This window comes from Mustela erminea, chromosome 7 (assembly GCF_009829155.1).
Source record: "Mustela erminea isolate mMusErm1 chromosome 7, mMusErm1.Pri, whole genome shotgun sequence".
Taxonomy (NCBI): Eukaryota; Metazoa; Chordata; class Mammalia; order Carnivora; family Mustelidae; genus Mustela; species Mustela erminea.
In genome coordinates, this window is record NC_045620.1 from 97,256,222 (window position 1) to 97,277,500 (window position 21,279).

A 21,279-nucleotide genomic window follows, 5' to 3' on the forward strand; every position below is an offset into this window, starting at 1 on the left:
GTCCACTAGGGGATTCCAGCTGTGGTAGTCTCGGGTACTCCTCGTGGGAGCCGGTCATAGCTCTCTGGTGCATTGGGATGGAGAAAAAAGGCTTATTTTCACTGAGTTAGCAGAACAGTCCATCCCTTTGAATAGTTGTGTCAAAGACTGCCCGATTTTTAGTAGTTTTTGCTCTAGATAAGAGTCACTGGGCTTCAGACCTTTTCTCAAGTCCCTAATACTATGTGTGTGTGTATGTGTTGTCAGGGGGACCAGTGGTTAGAAAGTTCAGGGAAGGAGAGAACACAAAGGGTTAGAAAAAAGAGAATTTAAGCTTGTTTTGGATGGGGATGGGAAACGGTAATGAACGGAGTCCTATGTAGGCACACAAGGACCTCTCCTCAAATGTCAATTGTGGCCTTTCCTGGTCTGTAGATGGACTGTGGAAACTATTAGGATTTAAAAAACAAACAACAAAAAAACGTGTTTCTGAAAGGTCAGATAAAGCAGTGTTCCAAGTTCTACATGATACAACATGTTAGTTAAAATAGGTTTCCTTCTACAGGGAAAAAGGTTATTTACAAAGACACCTGTAGATGTTTGTTAGTCTGAAATAGCAAGGAAAAAACCAGCAATAAACGTGGACCTCAGATGCTCTCTTTGAAATATAAACAGAAAGGGAATTGAGTATCATCACAACAGAAAGAGTACATTCAGGGATTGTTGCTCTTGAGAATCATCACAGATTTCGGATTAGGAATAATAATAATGATAATAAGATATATCTGCATTTTAATTAGTGGAAATTTAGCACTGTCTTCTTTCAACTTGGCTTGTCCTTAGCATTCAATAAAGCAGCACAAAGCAAGCCCTACAGTTTCTTTCCTCATTTGGAAGAATTAAGAACAGGCATTTTATTCTCCAACATAAAGCCTTTTTTCTTCACCACCCCCCCTTTTTTTAAAGAACATTATATTTATTATAATGAGAGAGAGAGAGAGAGAGAGAGAGAGACAATAGCTAGAGAGGGAACACAAGCAGGGGGAGTGGGAGAAGCAGGCTTCCTGCTAAGCAGGGAGCCTGATGAGGGGTTCTTCATTGATCCCAGAACCCTGGGATCATGACCTGAGCCAAAGGCAGCCGCTAAATAACTGAGCCACCCAGGCATCCCTTTCTTCACCCTTAAGAAGACCTTGCATTTCTGTGGCTCTCAGTTTCTGGCCCCTTAGTGTTCTGTTAGGAAGTCTCAGCTTATACCGTGCATTGACCACATGGCAGCCATCCCTTGGGTCTGACCCTGGGGAAGGAGTACCAGAGAAGGTGGAAGGCATGAAGGCAGGACAGTCAGCGCATGCTGGCTCATGACTGGGAGGCATATTCATTGTAACAGATGAAAGGCACAGAGGGTGTGGCCAATTTACGTGTGACTTTGTGCACACCAAGAATTCATGCATTGTTCAAGAGACATTCTGGAGTTGTTTTTGCATTGTATTTTGGGCTGCTTTAATGAACAGAAGGTACGGTGCCCATTAGGTCAAAATCTGCTTAAAGGCAAGGGCAGCATGCTTAGTTGATTGAGCTATTTTTACATAATTTTCACTCAGACTCTTGGAATATAAATTTTCTGGGTGATTTTCATTTCTTTCTTTTCTTTTCTTTTCTTTCTTTTCTTCTTTCTTTCTTTCTTTCTTTCTTTCTTCTTAACAACAAAATCAGTGAAATATGAAACAGCAATCCATCCAGGATTGTTGTTGTTGATCTAGATTTTTTTCTTATTTGTTTACTGTCAGGGCTTTTAAAACTCTCATTTCAACCCTTCCTTTCAGTGACTAAATACTCTGGGGAGTTAACTAAAGATACCTTTGTGATTCTGATGTTCACATACAGTTCTTAATTGAACAGAGAAGTGGTACAAAGCTTTTTATATTTTTCAAGAACTATTGATGGTAACTAGGGCAGTCATCAGGTGGAAGAGATGGAAATAGTTTCTACACAACTATAGTTGAACATACAGAAATATGTATCAAGGAAAAGTAGATGTTGGTGGGCTCAGAACTAGAATATACAATGGATATACATTCTTTGGCTTCTTTACTCAGGTTTTTCTTTCCTAAATAGAAACAATATTGCTTCTTATGAGTAGCTACACAGGTTGTCAAAGAAATGAAAGCAAAAGCTTGAGCTGTTAACTCACTCATGCTTATGAGAATTGCTGGGACTGTCCTAGACACTTGGGGGTTGGAGGGAGATGGTAGGAGGAGTTCTGCAATTATGGTTGTGAAGTTTTGTTGAATTAGTCTACTTGTCACTGTCTGGCTGGGCTATGGAGACCTGTGTCCTCAAAATAAAACTGCTATATATATCTTTAATATCCAGATAATGCTTTGTTTCTGATATATATATATATATATATATTGGCTTATCAAACTTCGTTCTGAGAGTGCATTTTATTTTGGGGCTAGAACACAGGGGTAGTGGGCACAGAGGGCAAAGGTGCCAAAAGGAAGGGCGAAGGAAAGGAAGAGGAGTCCAGAATATGGAAGACAAAAAATACTCTGTTTTCTTCTGCCTGTCACCATCTCAGTTTTATGTCTGTGTTGTTATATCCCAGACCTTAAGGCAGAAGTTCTTAATCTCTGTACTACTGACCTTTTAGTTGAGGTAATTATTTCTTGAGGGTGGGGAGCTGCCCTGTGCCTTGTAGGATACCCAGCACCCCTGGCCTCTACCCACTTGATGCTTGGAGGACATACTTTATTCCCCATTCCAAGTTGTGACCATCAGAAGTATCTCTGGACATTGCCAGAGGCCTGAAGGGTGGTCAGAATAACCTCCATTCAGGATAGCTGCTCTGAGGGAGAGAAATATCCCTAAATAGGGACAAGTTCAAACAAGGCAAAATGGAGCTTATGTACTGTGACCATAGGATAAAAGAAGTGAAGGGGGTGGGGTAAGAGAAGAATTACATATGTATTACAAAGAAGAATCTAAAAAAGGGCTGAACATTCCAAGTCTTGACTAGACCAGACTTTGCTGCTGAAGGGGTTTGCAAACATAGGCCAGCCCCCGTTTAGACATGGAAATGTTGCCAGGGAGGGCCTCTGCAGAAGGACTCCCATTTTACCACCTGGCTGCCTTCTCAGAGTGGCTAGAAATTGAAAGGGATCCAAAGAGTGACATAACAGTCTGTAGCTGATTTTCCATGAATTACTTGACTTTCTCAGTGAAGATAGTGTTTTGTTGAAGAGTGCTTTTGGTGTTTTTATGAATGCTGAATTAAATTTGAGAAAATAATTTTGTGGCTTATTAGTATGCTAAAATCCTACGGCAACATTATATAAAAATTTACCTTTTTTTTTTTTTTTAAATAAAACTATTGAGGGTGATGAAAACCCAAATGTGGTCCACTTTGGACCCATTAAATACTTACATAGCATATTTAATGGGCTCTTCAGTAAAACCTGAATTCTAACAAATTCCCAACAACTTGGTAGTAAACACATGCATGGTTGACCAGACCCATCTCCAGAGATCTCATTTACAAGGTCAGATTGCTGCAGAAGGTTGGGAGGGGGGGTGGAACTACATTCAGTCATAGCATATTTAGGTATATAAAGAGTAGCTTATCTTCATTGAATGGATTATATTGAAATGTCGTTTTTTATAAATTGGATATCTGATACAAGTTTGTGGCAGTGTGAATGTGGTTAGGTTGAGAGATCTTTGAATTCTGCCATCAGTTCCCTTTTCAGAGGGTACAAATAAAGAGGGGTGAAAAAAAGAGGAAACAGGAAAAAGTATTTTAAATGAAGACTCCATGTTAGTGGGCACTCGATATGTGGAGATTAAAATTCCAGGACTTTGGAGAACATGTGGTCCAAACAGATGGTAGAGTTTTCTTTTTCTTTTTCTTTTCTCTCTTTCTCTTTCTTTCCCCCTTTCTCTCCCTTTTTATAAATTAGAACTATTTTTTTACAGCAGTTTGATGTTCACGGCAAAACTGAGGAGATAGTACAGAGAATTCCCATGTACCCCTAGACTCCATACATTCTTAGACTTTCTTATGATCAGATACCCTACCAGATTAGTACATTTATTTCAGTTAGAAAAGCTGCACTGACACATCATAATGGCCCAATGTCCATACTTTATCATGCTGTTCACTCACGTTATACTTTCTGTGGGTTTAGACTAACATATAATGACCATTACACTGTATGATAACATAATGATGGATATCTTCATTGCCCTAAAAGTCATCTGTACTCCACCTATTTATCCCTCAAACCACCCCCCCCCTCCATCCTTCACCCCTGGCTCCACTGATCTTTTACTCTTTCCACAGTATTGTCATACAGAATGTCATATAGTATATTGCCTTCTTAGTTTCTTTCCTTCACTAAATAGAGATGGTATAATTTTTACTTCTATGCTTTTGTAAAGCTTTCATAAGAACAGAGAGGAACTTTTTACACCATTTCTGGATATTTTTCCTGGAAAATAAAAGAGGATCAGCAAATAGAAAATACCAAAATTGGAAATAGTAATGGGTGGTAAAGCTGTGTCAGTACAACGTAGTTGAACAAATGCAGGTGAAGAATCAGAAGAACTCCATTCTTTGACTTCTGGCAACTAACTTTAATGTTAAACTAGTTGATGCCTGGGGGCCACAGCTTCTCCTATGTGGCCTGACAGTTTGTCATTTGAGGATGGTCAGTATCACTGATTTTTAAATAAATGTGTCACTGTTTCCTGGCTTTCTGGTGACTGCACCAAACAAGGGTAGTTGTTGCCCATGAATCCTCTGTTTGAACTTTCTACTTTATCCAAACAGGCATGGTTATTATTTTCCAGGCAAAACACATCCATGCTGGCTCTACTGTCCTTCCTGTGATGTTCTCCATTTCTTTTTTAAAAAATTAACATCTTGTTTTATTTTTCCCCTCTTCCCTTATAATCCTCTGCCTTGTTTCTTAAATATCAATATCAATGAGATCATATAATTGTCTTTCTCTGATTGACTTATTTTGTTTAGCATAATACCCTCCAGTTCCATCCACATCATTGCAAATGGCAAGATTTCTTTTTATGATGGCTGTGTAATATTCCTTTGTATGTATCTTCGGGGTAAATACCCAGCAGTGCAATTGCTGGATCATAGGGTAGCTCTGTTCCCAACTTTTGAAGAAGCCTCCTTACTTTTTACAGTTGCACTCAAAACCGTAAGATACCTAGGAATAAATCTAACCAAAGAGGCAAAGGATCTATACTCCGAAAACTATAGAGTACTCATGAAAGAAATTGAGGAAGACACAAAGAAATGGAAAAATGTTCCATGCTCATGGATTGGGAAAACAAATATTATTAAAATGACTGTGCTACCCCCTAGAACAATCTACACATTCAATGCAATCCCTATCAAAATACCATAAACTTTTTTCACAGAACTGGAACAAATAATCCTAAAATTTGTATAGAACCAGAGAAGACCCCGAGTAGCCGAAGGAATGTTGAAAAAGAAAACCAAAGCTGGTGGCATCCCAATTCTGGGCTTAAAGGTCTATTACAAAGCTGTCATCAAGACTGTATGCTATTGGCACAGAAACAGAAACATAAATCAATGGAAAAGAATAGAGAACCCAGAAATGGATCCTCAATTCTATGGTCAACTGTCTTCAACAAAGCAGGAAAGAATAGCCAGTGGAAAAAAAGACCATCTCTTCAACAAATGGTGTTGGAATAATTGGATAACCACATGCAAAAGAATGAAACTGGACATTTCCTTATACACAAAAATGAGCTCAAAATGGATGAAAGACCTAAATGTGAGACAAGAATCCATCAAAATCTTAGAGGAAAACACAGGCAGCAACCTCTGTAATCTCAGCTGAAACAGCTTCTTCAGTGAAGACACGTCTCCAAAGGCAAAGGAAACAAGGCAAAAATGAATCATTGGGACTTCATCAGGATTAAAAGCTTTTGCACAGCAAAGGAAACTGTCAACAACACCAAAAGGCACTGACAGAATGGGAGAAGATATTTGCAAATGACATATTGGAGAAAGGGCGAGTATCCAAAATATATAAACAACTTACCAAACTCAACACCCAAAGAACAGATACTCCAATCAAGAAATGGGCAGAAGACATGAACAGACATTTCTGCAAAGAAGACATCCAAATGGCCAACAGTGAAAAAGTGCTCAACATCACTTGGCATTAGGGAAATATAAATCAAAACCATGATGTTCTCCATTTCTTCCTCCTCCTCTGTGTATTGATTTTGTACTTTAAGACATGGCTCATTCTCAATTGAAGACAACAGGGAATTGTGTTAGTCTTTTGATGTTTAGTGTGTCAACTTCAGTGTGTGCCTCAGTGGTCCACAACTAGGTTGTCTGTTCCTAGAGACAGGTGTTTCTGTAACTACTGAGAATCTAGAGCACTGTTACCACATAATTAGCATTTAATATACATAAACAGAATGAATATATGAATGAATATAAAATGAATTTAAAAAGCTAGGACATTATGTTTCATTATCTTTCAGTAGAGCATAAGTCCACTAGCAGCCTCTGGCTTTCAGCTCAAGATTCTATGACAAAAAGAGATTTCCTTTACTCCCACTTTGCATATAGCAAAAGAGAGCAATCTGCTTGGCTGTTTGGGGTATGCTTACTCTACTTGGACTGATCTCTGTTGCTAGTGGGATTAGGTTTTATGACTGAACAGATCTGGAGGGCATGTGTATCCCAGGGGCTGGGTTGTGGAGGGTATAGACAGAAGAGGTAAGATCAACATCAGAAGGAGGTGGTAGGGACAGCTTCTTGGGAAGACAAAATATTAGATATTGTGGAGAGAAAAGGCTATTACAGTCTAAATCGCTTCTCCATGACGGACTTTGAAATTAGATTATGAAAATAATGAATTTCAGCAGAAGCTGTAATGACCAAGATTGTTCACCCTAGACATCATAATATCTTTTAAATGCATTTTAATATAACCCTGACTATTGGTATAAGTTACCTTATTTCTCTCTGAAAGGTCAAAGTGATTAGGATATGCAGGAAATAGTTTATTTTTTTGGTGGTTGTGGTATTCGTGGCGGTGGGCAGTCAGAAGTAGAGGAGGAATGTGAAGGAAATCTCCTCTATGTAGGAGTCCTTCCATAGGTGATGTGTAGTTTGTCTCCATGCCTTTTCTGTATGACCAAAACCTACATACGCTAGATATTTTAGGGATCTGGCTGATGTGTTTTAATATCTATGTTTACTTTATCCTGAAAGCAAATGCAAAGTTTCTGGCTGAGAGAACAAGCATACTACTTACCATGCCAGTTTCTCATGCCTCATTGTCCCTTTTAAGGCAACGTGGTGAAGGCAGGTGAATTCCATGCCCTCCAAAGAGGCCCTTTGCTACAAGAAGAACCACACAATTATGTATCTGGGAGCTCCTCTAAGAATTGGTGTTCAGCCGCCCCCTTCCCCTCCTGAGAGGTGGAGAGAAACCTTTGTTCTTTAATGTTAATGAACTCCCTCCCAGAAAGGCCCCCTACTTGTTCTAATCCTTTGGGTTATAAATGAATGTTGCCTGCTTTTGTTCCCCTTTGAAATGGGAACACAGTTTTCTGGGGAGATAAACATGTAAATCTCTCTCCTGGTCCTTTCACTATTTTAGGACTGCTACTGAGTCATGTTTTAATCCAGTTTACTAGTCATTTTAGCTCAGAAAACTCTGGCCAAGCAGAAATGTGAAAATATCTACCCCACATTGGCGTGTTCATAAGTAACGTGTTCTGCTAGAATCAGACATGTCCAGCTCTCTTGGCCCGAAGGGCTGAAGAGCCATAGGAGTGAGTGCAACTTCAGAGAGTAAGAGATACTACTGTAGGCTGATAATAAACCTCTAATGTGGAAATGGAAACGGGATAGGGTGGCCATAGAAGGGCCAATGATTACCTATTCATGTGCCAAGAGTTAGCAACATACTGCAACAAATGGCATTTTGCTAGGGCTTATTTGTCAAAGTAAAACCAAAAGGAAGGATATTTTAATTCTGTATGATTCACATTATGGTTGTAGAATCCTAGAGGCTACAAACAGCGTGGTACTTCTTTGTCACTTGAAGAGCATTAAGGGCCTCCATGGTAGGAGCAGTGGGGGGGGCAGGGGGGCTACGTATTTATTCTAGCAGTGCTAGTGTTGGTGTCCGCAAGAATTGGTGGCCAGGATATATTTACTGTGCACAACTGAGGCAGTAAGTTCCCTTCACCCAGATTCTCTATCCCATCAGTAATAGTTGTCTGAATCCTACAGAAGAGGAATATGCTGACAGTCACCTGTTTGGGAGTACATATGATATAGCATTGGAATAGCCCAATTCCAATTCCAATTGGTTTGGAAAAATAGGAAGCTTTGCTTGTGGACCCCTGAAATAACAGATGACCTGAAATAACAGAAGGACATAAGAACTGAAATTCTGTTTATTCTTGTCAAAGTGACTCTGAAGTAATCTCCACACCTGATTTGCCTTTCTGTATTTTACCTGTTCTTGAGCACTAGCTGGATTCTTCCTTGTCAGTGAATCTCTCTCTCTAACCACACCAGCCAGTCCCACCTCTCTGTGTTCTCATTACTCCTCTTACCTGTGTCACTTATTAGTACCTACCACTCACCGCCCTGTGTCGAAAACTGTTTCCCCATTTTTCTCTTAATGTCACTATCTGCTCTCTGTCTGTATTTCTATCTAGATAAATGTATTTGTGATTGTTTCTGAATTAAATTTTAACCCCTTGAGAACTGAGACTACCTCTTCATTTCTTCCAGGCTGATTAGAGTTCAAGGTCCAAAATTTTTTTTTTTTAACATAAAGGAAAAATATAATTAACACTGTATGTTATCTTATTTTGATGTTGTACCCTTTTAAAAAATTACATGCTTAGTGATCAAGGTCAGAATCTCAGCAATTATTTTATAACATCTTAATCCTTTAAGTCCCACTGATGCCAAATTTAGCTGTAGTTCCCAGGTTTGGTTTCCACAAACACTGTAAGCTCAGTTAAGCATCCTCGTGTTCAACTCTTTATTCATTTCTTAAGTTTCAGAATTAAATGTGCCATCCTTCCCTTTTAACTTATAAATGATTTGTGATTATTTTTGAAATGCTTATTTTAAAATATAAGAACTTTCCAAGCAAGCGTTTTCTTTCCCTGGGGAAAGGAACTTGTGTCTAGACAAGAGCAGATGGATGCTCCCTGGTTCTCTTAGGGTAGTTATCATGAATGAAATGCAGAGGATTTTTTTCTCCCCCCTCTTCTCCTCGGCATTCCTTTTTCATCTTTCATCAAACAATTCAGCTCATGGGTTATGTATGGCCTTCTGGAACTTGAATTTGATTTTGATGTTTGAAATGTACATGATAATTTTCCAAACATGAATATATGAAAATGGCAGCCTGTAGGAACTCCCACAGAGGAAACAGATGACGGAGTCTGACGAAAGAAAGTCCAGGAATACACACGGGAATGGGGGGCGGGGAGAGGGGAAGAATGCACATAGATTGGAAAAATTAGGACTGGCCAGGATGATGCTGATGGCTGTCTGGAGAGTAGAAACAGCAGACAAATAGTCACCAAGGAATAAGGAGCCAATTAAACTGGTCATCTTTTGTCTTTGCTCCTAGTTTCCAATGCTCAACATCTTCTAACTTGTTTATGAGTTATCAAGATAAAGCATGATGGGGCGCCTGGGTGGCTCAGTGGGTTAAGCCTCTGCTTTCGGCTCAGGTCATGGTCTCAGGGTCCTGGGATCGAGCCCCGCATCGGGCTCTCTACTCAGCAGGGAGCCTGTTTCCCTTCCTCTCTCTCTCTCTGCCTGCTTCTCTGTGATCTCTATCTGTCAAATAAATAAATAAAATCTTTAAAAAAAAAAAAAAGATAAAGCATGATAAAAGCTAGTATCACTGGTCTGGACAAGGTAAGATTTAAATGTAAAGAGTATTTAAATATTTTTGCTACTACTCCCTCTACCGTATTTCAAAAGGCATCGAAGAATACTTCATTCAAAATTCATATTCAGTTAATCAATTAAATAAAATAGTGGCATAAATTTGAGATAGAAGGCAAATACTTCCACAAGGATATTAGATTAAGTTGGAGGTTTCTGTGGGAAAAAATGAGATAGAGAAGTTGGTTTTTATTTTTTTCCAGTTATGAGCTTTTTTATTAAGTCTCCTAACTTTTTAAAAGATTCCCTTTCCTCGTAGATCTGATGAAGTCATAATGGATACAGTGTTTAACTGGTCTTCTTGGCAATCAAGGTAAAGTGGAAAATTCTAGGCCTGAGTATATCAAATCTTGTCCTGAGGACCAATTTCATAGGAAATTCACTATTAAAAATGTAAAACCATCAGAAAGATGATGTGGTCCTGCCAAGGAGAGAGAAGGCATAGAAACAGGGAAACTAAGTTTTCAAGATAAGTTATACAAACTTCCCAGTTAGACATTTTAGCACTATTTGAGTATTATTTTCGGTTTATTTTGTTTTCACAAAGCCCACTTTTTGGTGATGAATCATGTAATTGTACCCCTGTCCAGAGGAGACCAGATGATTTTGCCTACTTAAAAATAAAGAAGAAGGTATGTGAATTAGTCGATACAGAGGTTCATAGTATGAGGATGATAACTTTAACAGCTTGGTTTACTATGAATCTTACATACCCAGTATGATGGTATCTTGCATATATTCCACTTTTTTTGTGCCTTGAAGGCAAGATCATACTTGTTTTATTTGTCACTTTATTCCCAATGGCTAAGTACTGCCAATGTTTATATATAAAATTGTATACAAAAATTTTTGAGTGTATTTTTAAACCTTATATAAAACCTAAGGAACAGCTATCATCCCTGTTTAAATTTGAGTAAACTGAGGTTCAAATTGGTTAACTTGTGAAAAATCAAGTATCAAGATTCATTCATGCATCTTCTTGGACCCAGTAAATATCCAGAAACCTAGCCCAAGCATAGTTGCTGCAATTGAACAGAGATTTTAATATTTCTGCTATGTTTACTGATATTTCTACTTCTGCCATAGCACTTTATAGTTACATAACACTTTATAGTTAGCTATTACTATGTAACAGATCACCCCAAGCCTTAATGGATTAACATTACAATCATTTATTGTCTCATAGTTTCCATGGGCCAGGAGGCTGGGTACAGTTTAGCTGTGCACCATTGCCTCTAGATCTCTCACAAAGATTCGGTCCTCCTAAGGATCAGTCGGTGAAAGAGCCATCTCTAAACTCACTCATATGGTTGTTGGAAAACCTCAGTTCCTCATCTGTTGTGGACTTAGGGCCTCAGTTCCTTACTGACTGTTGACCAGAAGCCTCTCTCTGTTACTTTCCATAGAGATTTTTTCCATAGCTCAGCTGTCTATCATCAGAGTGAGCAAGTGAGAAAAAAAGAAAAGGCAAACAAAAAGGGAAACGAACATCTTCTTGTAACCCAGTCTCAGAAATGACATCCCATACCCCTTGCTATATTTTATTGGTTAGGAGCGAGTCGCTAGTCTCAGCTCGTGTTTAGATACCGGGAGAAGAGGGATCGTTGAGGCCCATCTCTGACTATCACACATATAAATTTGCAAATGCATCAAGATGGGATGGACAATATGGGTGAAGACCCGCATAATTAGGATAGAACATGAGGACCTGTGAACAGATCCCACAACATGGGACTTAATAGGGACTTATTTAACTTCTAGCATAGAGTACCTGTTTGCTTATGCAGTGGCTTCTAAAACACAAAAGATTCACTGAATCAAGATAGAGCTATGCAGTTTATGGTCAGGAGGGCAGGAGAATAGTGGAGCTAAATAGTGGGGAAAGGAAAGCCAAGACTGGCTCAAGGTGATGGGAGAAGGGATTTGGAGCAGAGGACAGATCTGAGGAACTATACCAAGAAACAAGCTGAAGCTAGTATATAATTCAAAGATAACAATGTGCATTTCAAAGAGAAGAGAAAAGGAATTACCTCACTAGGGAAAATTCCATTTGACTTGGGTTCTGATATTCAGACATTAATCTCAGAACCTGAGAGAAGTGATCTTGCCAGTAGTGACTAAAGTCACAGCCAGATGAGTGAGAGGATACAAAATCAGGGTCAGAAGTGAAAGGTCTAGATGATGCAAGAAATCCTAGCCAAGTGCTTCAGTAAGATTCTGGCCATTCTTGTATCTTGTAGGAAAGCATCTATGTGTAGCGGGGGTATATGCTTCTGTAAATACTTATAGAAATGAAATAGCCATTATTCATGAGGTGGGCATACAGATCCATTTGATTAGCAAGCAACTAACAAAAAAAAAAAAAAGATTCTAAGTTCAGAATTTTGGAAGATCCTATTTGGATGGGGAGAACTTAGAATGTCCTCTAATAAACTAATTAATGATCATGATATTCTTTACTAAAACTACCGAACTGGTATAAAATGACGGCTGGCTTCTTTGGTTCATCCTTTGTTATTTTTGAGTGGTGCCAAAGCTATAAAAGTGTCCACTTCATTTGCATTGGACCCTCCTTCTACATTGAGTATGACTTGGAGCTTTGGACTCTGATGATCTCCTCACTAAATGATTACACTTCACAAATGTGCTGAACTGTCAAGGTAGACCTAGAGCCTTTAAAATGCCAGTCAGTCTTTCCTTTGGGCAAATTTGGGCCCCCAGTGGTTTGGATCAACTCTCCTATATACTCTCTTCTCCTCTAACTTAACATTGAGTTGGGGACCACTTGAATAAAATCCCTTAGCAGTGTCTGATAGAAACCATTTTGGGGAAAGAATGCTTTATGAATAGAAAGCACATGAAACAGTACTTTTCTGCTGTGAGAGGAAACTGATATTGCCCCCTTAGAGTCTCAACAAAATAACACTTTCTGACTTCAGTTATTCTGATAATGTAATTCTCTAACCCCTCCACTAGAGTTGGCCACAATTCCATCCCACTTTTGATATTTTATTCTTCCTAGATTTTTTTCAGATGTTCTCATTCTTACTTTTTATTTTATATTAACACTTATTAGACTGGTTCTTTCTCTAGAGCACAGGGTCCTTGTCCATTTTCTCTTCTCTTTCCTTGGTCCTGAAGTTTTTGCAGGTACCACACTCATGAGAGTGTGTTGGTTGACTACCCCTCCACAACTGAGGGATTCATATGCATGCAGATATCCTAGGCTGGCCTTCGTGAACTCATCAAGGATACAATAATGAATCTTTCTCCTTGCTCAGTGGTGATCCTCCTACTCAAGCAGTTCTGAAAGGGTTCTGAGCTCAGGTTTCTGAAAGGTCCCTAGTGATCAAACCTAGAATGCCCACTAATAACTTGTTTAATGACTCATGAAACTATTTAATAAAATTATTGAACTAAGATGAAGTGATGGGCAGAAAGAGACTTAGTAAGTGAAATATAGTACTGCTTATTTGGTCCCTGAAATAGTGAATGACAAGGGAGTTCTTGTCTACATTCCATTCTTTCCTTTTCATCCTTCTCCCACTTGGATGGATTAGCTGTGCCAGAAACATAAGAGCCTAAGATGCAAAGAAGGAAGAGCTGGTCTCATTCTAAAAGTGACTCCTAATGTAAAACAGTTGACATACAGAAATGTCAAACAATTTTAATACATTATACTAAGTACTGTAATGGTACATACCTAATTAGGATGCTATAAAATTACAGAGAACTGACAACTTTGTGAATTAAGGAAAGTTTAACAATGTCAGTTAATTCTAAATGAGATACCAGAAATTAAGGAGGAATTCACCTGGGCCAAAGAGAAAGAGGTATATTTAAGTTTGAAAATAAAGTCATCATGGACATGTTGGTATGACACGGCATGCTTCCATGTCATCTTTGAAGACATTAAATAATCAGCCTAATTGGAACATTTAAATAAATATATGTAGGAATAGGTGGAAAACATAGGTTAAAAATCACAGGCAGGTATCCGATGTTTGTGTTTGTATCTTATGATGATTTTAGAGTCCCTCTATATTAAAGGGAATCATTGAAGTATTTAAAGTTAGTTGTGAATCTTTTAGGTGTTTACTCAGGGACGGTGGGGTTGGTTAGCCATTCATTTCCACTATCTCTAGTTAACCTTGGACTTTGCTCTTATGGTTGTCAGCAGTCCTATTTGCATCTTTAGTGCAACTCCATGTTCATTTTATTGATTCACCCTGTGCTCTTGAAACATCACCTCTGATGTCTTTCTGAAGGATTAAGTCTAGAGCTTCCTTACCTCTCTTTTAGGATCTCAGTAGACACTAGAATGAGGCGACCTTGATTTTTATATGCATGCTGAACTCTGATTTCATTACTCTTGGAATGCCATAATTCTGTGGTCTGGTGTGCACTCTGCACACAAAAGCATAATAAGAACTTACACATTTACTTTCAACTTTGATCATCCTTTCAGGATATAAGCTATTAAGAGCAATACAGTATTTCTGATAAATAACTATAAAGTGGTGTCTATTGTGGATGTAATTCAGAAACTAGAAAGAAATTTCTATTTATGTAATCCTATATCAAAAACTATGTTAATGTATAATGTGAGAATCACAAAAGCAATGCTGTATTCTAATTAGTGGGAAGCAGAAGCAGCATCATATTTGAAGTAGTTTCAGACTTTTTCTATCTGAGTATTACTTATGGGATATTTAAGTTTTCAGCATTATGAGAGGTATTAGAAGAATTCATAGTTTAACATCTTGGGTTCTGTCAAGATGGATCATTGTTCTATGAACTTTGTTTTTCTGTCTTATCACTTTAAAAAACAAAAGAGGACAAAACTAAAACAGGAAAGAGTGCAGCAGCTTGGAGAGCAAAGATATATTGGTTAAAGAGTGGTAGTGGTTGACCAAGCCCTAAATAAATAAGTATTGAATGTGCTTAAAAGCAGAGCATGGAGGAAGATTTTCTTAAGGGTCAGACCCAGAGAAACACTGACTCGAGGTAAGAGAAATGAATGTCTTCTCGGTTAAAGTAAACAAAATTGAATTACTTGTGGGCTTTATCAGGTTGAGGAATATAATAAGATCATTAGAATATTAAAGATAAATTGAACTCTGAGCCCACATTTATAAGTGAGGATTCTGTACCTCCTCTCCTACCATTTTTCACCCTTAAAAGGTTGATATTCTATTCTGTTCCAATCTTTTTATAAGAACTTTTTTCCTGCCTCTTCTGACAATGCCACATCCATAATGGTGTTGTTCATACCAATATGCCACCCCCTTTACTCCATGTTGGAGCAAACAGAATACCTTTCTCCAAACTTAGGGTTTCAGAGCAGTCCTCAGCAATTTTTTTTTTTTTTTTTTTTTTTTTTTGGCCCCAGAACATCCATTATGACAGTGGTCACTTTCTAGGTTTTAGCTTTCCTCTTTCCCTTTGGCACAGAATCAGACCTGGAGGCTGTTGGAGAAAGATAACATGTCACCCTCTGCATTTTCCTCCTCCCCAGATCTTCTTCAGGGCAACCTTGCACAAACAGAACAAAGCCACACAACAACACTGATCACTCTTTTATACTGCATCAAAGGTCTTTATGAAAATAGAGATATGTGCCCTAGAGCCAGGGTCCAGTGGGTGGGTACTACCTAACTCAACTTTTATTTTTATTTTTTAATTTTTTTTTTTTTAAAGATTGGTTGACTGATCTGAGAGAGAGAGAGAAAGAGAGAGCTATGCGGGATGAGGGGTGGGGGAAGAGGAGAAAGGAAATCCTAAGCAGACTCCCCACTGAGTGTGGAGCCTGCAGAGGGCTTGATATCACAACCCTGAAATCATGACCTGAGCTGAAATCAAGACCGGGATGTTCAACTGACTGAGCCTACCAGGTGTACGTACCTAACTCAACTCTACAGTGGGCAGTTATTAATTAAGGTCGAATATTAGGCATCTGGTCACAGTCACAATTTCTGAGGGACTTTCTCACATAAAACTGTTGATCCAAGTGGTTTCTTTTACATTCTGGTTCAAGAGCTAGAACTTTATTTTTTCAGAGTCTTATTCTGAAAAAAGTATAGACTTGAGGATAAGCTGTTGATCTTTTCAAATATTTGAATCATGAGAAGATTCAAAGTAAAAAAGAGACAGACATTAATATAACAGACCCTCCTTCTATAACTGAGGTGTAACAAATATTAACATTTTGCAGTATCTGATTCACATTATTATTTTCTTAAGAATTAAGATACACTTGAAACCTCCTGGGGTGCCTGGGTGGCTCAGTGGGTTAAAGCCTCTGTCTTCAACTCAAGTCATGATCCCAGGGTCCTGGGATCGAGTCCCGCATCAGGCTCTCTGCTCAGTTGGGAGGCTGTTTCCCGCCACCCCCCCCCCCCCCCCCCGCGCCTCTGCCTGCCTCTCTGCCTACTTCTGATCTCGGTCTGTCAAATAAATAAATAAAATCTTTAAGAAAAAATAAAAGAAAAAAAAGAAACCTCCGTAGGAACTCTACCTCATCTCATGCTCTTCTTTCCTTCTCTAAGACAACCACTATACTTAAGGTGGTATATATCCTTTTAGAACATGGGTAATAAAATGTATATATCTTTCATTATGTAGTACTCTTTGTGAATTTTTAAATTATTTCACAAATGGTCTATCTTTTCAGTTTGTTTTCCATGGTCAATACTTTGAACTTAGGACTTACTCATTTGACTATAGTGGCTGTCTTCTGACTTATATCCCAAAATCCATTTTGTTCCATCCTGACGTACTATCCATGAATATGGAGTGAAAGCTCACTGTAGCTCCCCAATGTCTCACTTAGTGGATTCCACACCCTGGGATAGTACCAGTTGGAAGGGATCCCTTAAAGCTATTATTTTTATTCCTAGGTTTAATATAACTCTTCTTACTAACTTTTGGACTATTCAACCTATTAGGAAACAACTATAACCATAGAGACAGAAAGATGTTCCTGTGACTCCAATGTACTCAGCCCTGCTAACCAGTACCTCTTTAGAAGTCATTAATTGGCCATACCCTAGAAAATGTGTCAGCTCATTGGTTGGGACTAGAAGGCTCTATTTTATTAGATTTTGTCAAAGTGTTTGCCAGAATGATGTGTTCCCATTTGACTCCCTTCTATAGTAGAAGGGTTCCCTCTTTTCCACATGCTCAGTAAGATGGGTGTTATTAAACTTTAGTTTGTTTGCCCATTCCAAGAGGTATGAAGTATTCTCTTATTCACATTGTAAGTTTTCCAATTATTAGTGAAGTAAAGCATCATGTATTTATCAATAATATGGGATTTAGTATTTTGTGAATTACCTGTCTAACCCCCTTGGTCTAGTTTTCTATTTTTAGCCTTATTTATTTGTAGGAGTAGTTATTTTATGTACACTTAGAACTACTATCAGTGAAACACTAGGGATAAAACTTCAGGCAACTAACTGCTACTCATGGTACCTCACAAATCTGTAAAATTGTTGATGGTCATGATGGCAGTTTAGGCATCAAATAGAATGAAATTAATATTCAGAATTTTCAGTTTAGGAAGGGAAGGGAATTTATAATTCCACTTAAGAAAGATACTTATGGGGGGTTCCTGGGTGGCTCAGTGGGTTAAACCTCTGCCTTCGGCTCAGGTCATGATCTCAGGGTCTTAAGATCAAGCCCTGCATCAGGCTCTCTGCTCAACAGGGAACCTGCTTTCCTCCTCTCTCTGCCTGCTGCTCTGCCTACGTGTGATCTCTATCCATCAAATAAATAAAATCTTTTTTTTTAAAGAAAGATACGGGAAAATGCCAAATACATTAACAATATTTTCATGCCTAGGGAGGTCAATTTCAATGATCTAGATTATTTAGTCATATAAAACAGTTTATTCCAATAGAAACGGAAAGCTGGAATGGCCTTAGCTTCATGTAGTAGTTTTTAAAAGTATATTTTTGTAGAAGTAAAACTCAATGTCCACCAAATTCCTTTTATGTAAAAGTATTTCAAAGACACAAATGAAAAATTCAAATGGTATAGAGAGCCAATCCTAGTAATTCACTCACAGAAGGAAATTCACCCCATGCATGCTTAGGTTTTGATCATTTCTAGTGAAAGAATGGCTAGTCTATTTTCCTGTAACTCTCCTCTATTTTTTTTTTTTAATACACTTTTAAAGATTGGACTTTACCTAGTAGAAATACGTTTTTCTAGAAAGGTTTTATCTTAAATACTTTGACCCTAGAAAGTAAAGTAATTTAGCAGAGTTTCTCACACTAGGGATTAAAACGGATGTTAAAGTATCCACAGAGGATGAAAATGAGTATAAAGATGAATCAGGCATGAAAGTTCAGAAATGGAAAATAGATGAATGATGTTTCTATTTTATTGTCCTTGTAAATAAAATGAATTGTGCTTTTGGCTTCCATTTGCCATATGAATTGATTGTTACAAGATAAAACCTGAGAAAACTGAATTATAATTTTTGAGAATCAGTGAATCAGCAGCATTTTTTCAAGTAGTCAGTGGAAGTGTTCCAGACATTCCACTGAATTTGCTTTCTGCAAAGCTCCACTATGTATGTAGGTGTCTTTGTTTAAAGAGGTGCTAACATTTTAGGGGTTTATATATGTATCTTCTTTCACATTGAAATGGTCATGGTAAAATGAAACAAAACTGCATTTGGCTTTGAGCCCACTGGTCTGTAAGTCTAGACTTTGTGCTGGAGTCCTCTGGGATTCCATCTCCTCTCTTGTAAGGTTCTTCTACAAGCCTCCCTCCACTACCATCCCGCTACCTCCTGTCTCAAGTCCTGTCTCATCAAAAGTGAAATACATCCGATCACTTTATTCACATGAAATCCTATAGGTTAAGATCTATTACTCCAGGGGTACCTGGATGGCTCAGTGGGTTAAAGCCTCTGCTTTCAGCTAAGGTCGTGATCCCAGGGTCCTGGGATCGGGTCCTGCATTGGGCTCTCTGCTCAGCCTGCTTCCACCTTTCTGTCTATCTGCCTGCCTCTAAGCCTACTTGTGATCTCTGTCAAATAAATAAATAAAATCTTAAAAAAAAAATCTATTACTCAACACCTATGACTTTAGCATATGATATTAGTTAAACTAAATATTTACCAAGGCTTTTTGAGGGCCAAATGCCATCTAATAAATTTGTATGCATCATTTCATTAAGATAGAACCTTTTAGGGGTGCCTGGGTGGCTCAGTGGATTGAGCTGCTGCCTTCGGCTCAGGTCATGATCTCAGGGTCCTGGGATCGAGCCCAGCATCAGGCTCTCTGCTCAGCGGGGAGCCTGCTTCTGCCTCTCTCTCTCTGTGCCTGCCTCTCTGCCTACTTGTGATCTCTCTCTCTAAAAAAGAAAAAAAGATAGAACCTTTTATTTTATAGACAAGCAGGTTTAGAAGGAGTTAAGAAAACTTGGCTAAGGTTTCACAGCTAGTAACTAGCAGAAATGAACTTCAACTCAGGTTAAAATAACACAAAACATATATGTGTATACACGATAGCACACAATCCTGAGCAGGTTTCAAAAACTTGTAGTTGCATACCATCACCATTCATGGAGTAATGGTTTACTTCCTGTGCTGAAAGTAAGTAGTACAGAGATCCCTGCATTGGGTCCACCCCAAACTACACAGGTAGGCACACAGCTCCACTGAGCAGTTGGAATACAGGGAGCACGCCACCTCGCCCAAGGGCTGGAACGGGAGCGTAAGAGAAAGATGGCTTAATCCACTGTTTCTCGCTTTGTTTAATGCAGTGATGCCACGCTTTGCCGAGCAAGTAGAGGTGGCTATTGAAGCCCTGAGTGCCAACGTCCCTCAACCATTCGAAGAGAATGAGTTCATTGATGCCTCTCGCCTGGTGTATGATGGTGTTCGAGATATCAGAAAAGCTGTGCTGATGATCAGGGTATGTAAGGCTTCTACAGTTTGGAGCTGATCAGAGCTTCTGGTACAGACTCCAGAGAATTTACTTGGTTTGTGTTAATTACTTAGTTTTACTTGTTAAGCTGTTTGGCTCCTCATTTAGTCAGACAAGGGGAACACTTTAGTCAGGCAAAAGGGACAAGTGATTCCAACAAGCCTAGATTCACATTGAATAACCTGAGGAGGGATGCTCTTGCCTATTTCTTACATGCATTGTTGTTTAAATTTGATACTAACTTGCAGGTGCCCCTGCTATTAACCATGTGTTCCTCTGGCTAACATTATTTTCCCATCAGGATTAGAAAGCCATGAGTTGGAAAGAAAGGAAGAGTTCCCAGCTTAGCAGTATTAATAATAATGATGATGATGATAATGATCTCATACCTAGTCACACTATCTTAACAACAAATAATTACAATCTTATGAATGAAACTGTATAATTTTGTAGCAAACCTCTTACCATCACTCAGCCCACAAGCTTCCCATCCTCAGTCTTTTGTTGGCAGCTGCGAGCCTTCCAAACGACTGTCCAAGTGATATAGAGCCATATGCTAGAAAACATATAATACAGTAGGTTTTAAAACTCAACATAAGTTGCAACTTCTTTTGTTCACCCACAAGGTACCTTCTTACCTTCTTTTATTTACATTAAGACACATAGCTTCCCTTGTTCCATTTAACTGCTATATAATATTTCATCATAAGATGAGTTTTTTTTTTCTTCTTACTTTACCAACAATTTAGCATGGTTTTCAAACAAGTTTCTTACCCACAAAACTCTTTTTTAAAATAAACTTTAATACTCAAGAGCATAATTGATGACACAAATACATTTGGGGCTATTAAGACTGAAAAAGAGATGGGGCTTCTGCAGTGACAATCATAAGAACATAAGAACATATTGTCTGATACCAATATAATGTGAGCCACAATTGTAATTTCAAATTTTCTGGTATACACATTGGAAAAAAAAAAAAACACAGGTGAAGTCAATTTTAATAATTAACTTAATCAAATGTATCTAAAATGTTATCATTTTTGGCGTGTGGCATTAGCTACATTAAAATTCTCAGTAATTCATTGCAGCTCATGTCTACCATATTGGGTTAGATAGCACTGGAGTGCATCCCTACCTTAATCCTCTGCAGTTGTCTTTAAGGCTGCTCAATAAAACCACAAGGTACCTGTTCACTGCATTCTGAAAAACTTGCTCTCGGGGCAATCACTGAACATCTAAACCAATATAACTTCAAACACTGCAAAACAGTACTAACCAAATAATATCTGTGGTATTTTGTTCTCTTTGAACAATGTATACCTAGTCTTCTGAGTATTTTATCTGTAGGATTAA

The 21,279-nt window shown here is 38.4% G+C and overlaps 1 protein-coding gene across 5 annotated transcripts in view; it reads left to right on the top strand.

The window, feature by feature from the left end:
* Positions 1-21,279, top strand: part of CTNNA2 (catenin alpha 2) — a 1,141,838-nt gene that overhangs the window by 1,006,249 nt on the left and 114,310 nt on the right. For all 5 annotated transcript variants that reach the window (XM_032352609.1, XM_032352608.1, XM_032352606.1 and 2 more), the window contains one exon: positions 19,760-19,911. In XM_032352609.1, coding sequence (XP_032208500.1) covers positions 19,760-19,911 — 152 coding nt within the window. The remainder of the gene's footprint in view (positions 1-19,759; positions 19,912-21,279) is intronic.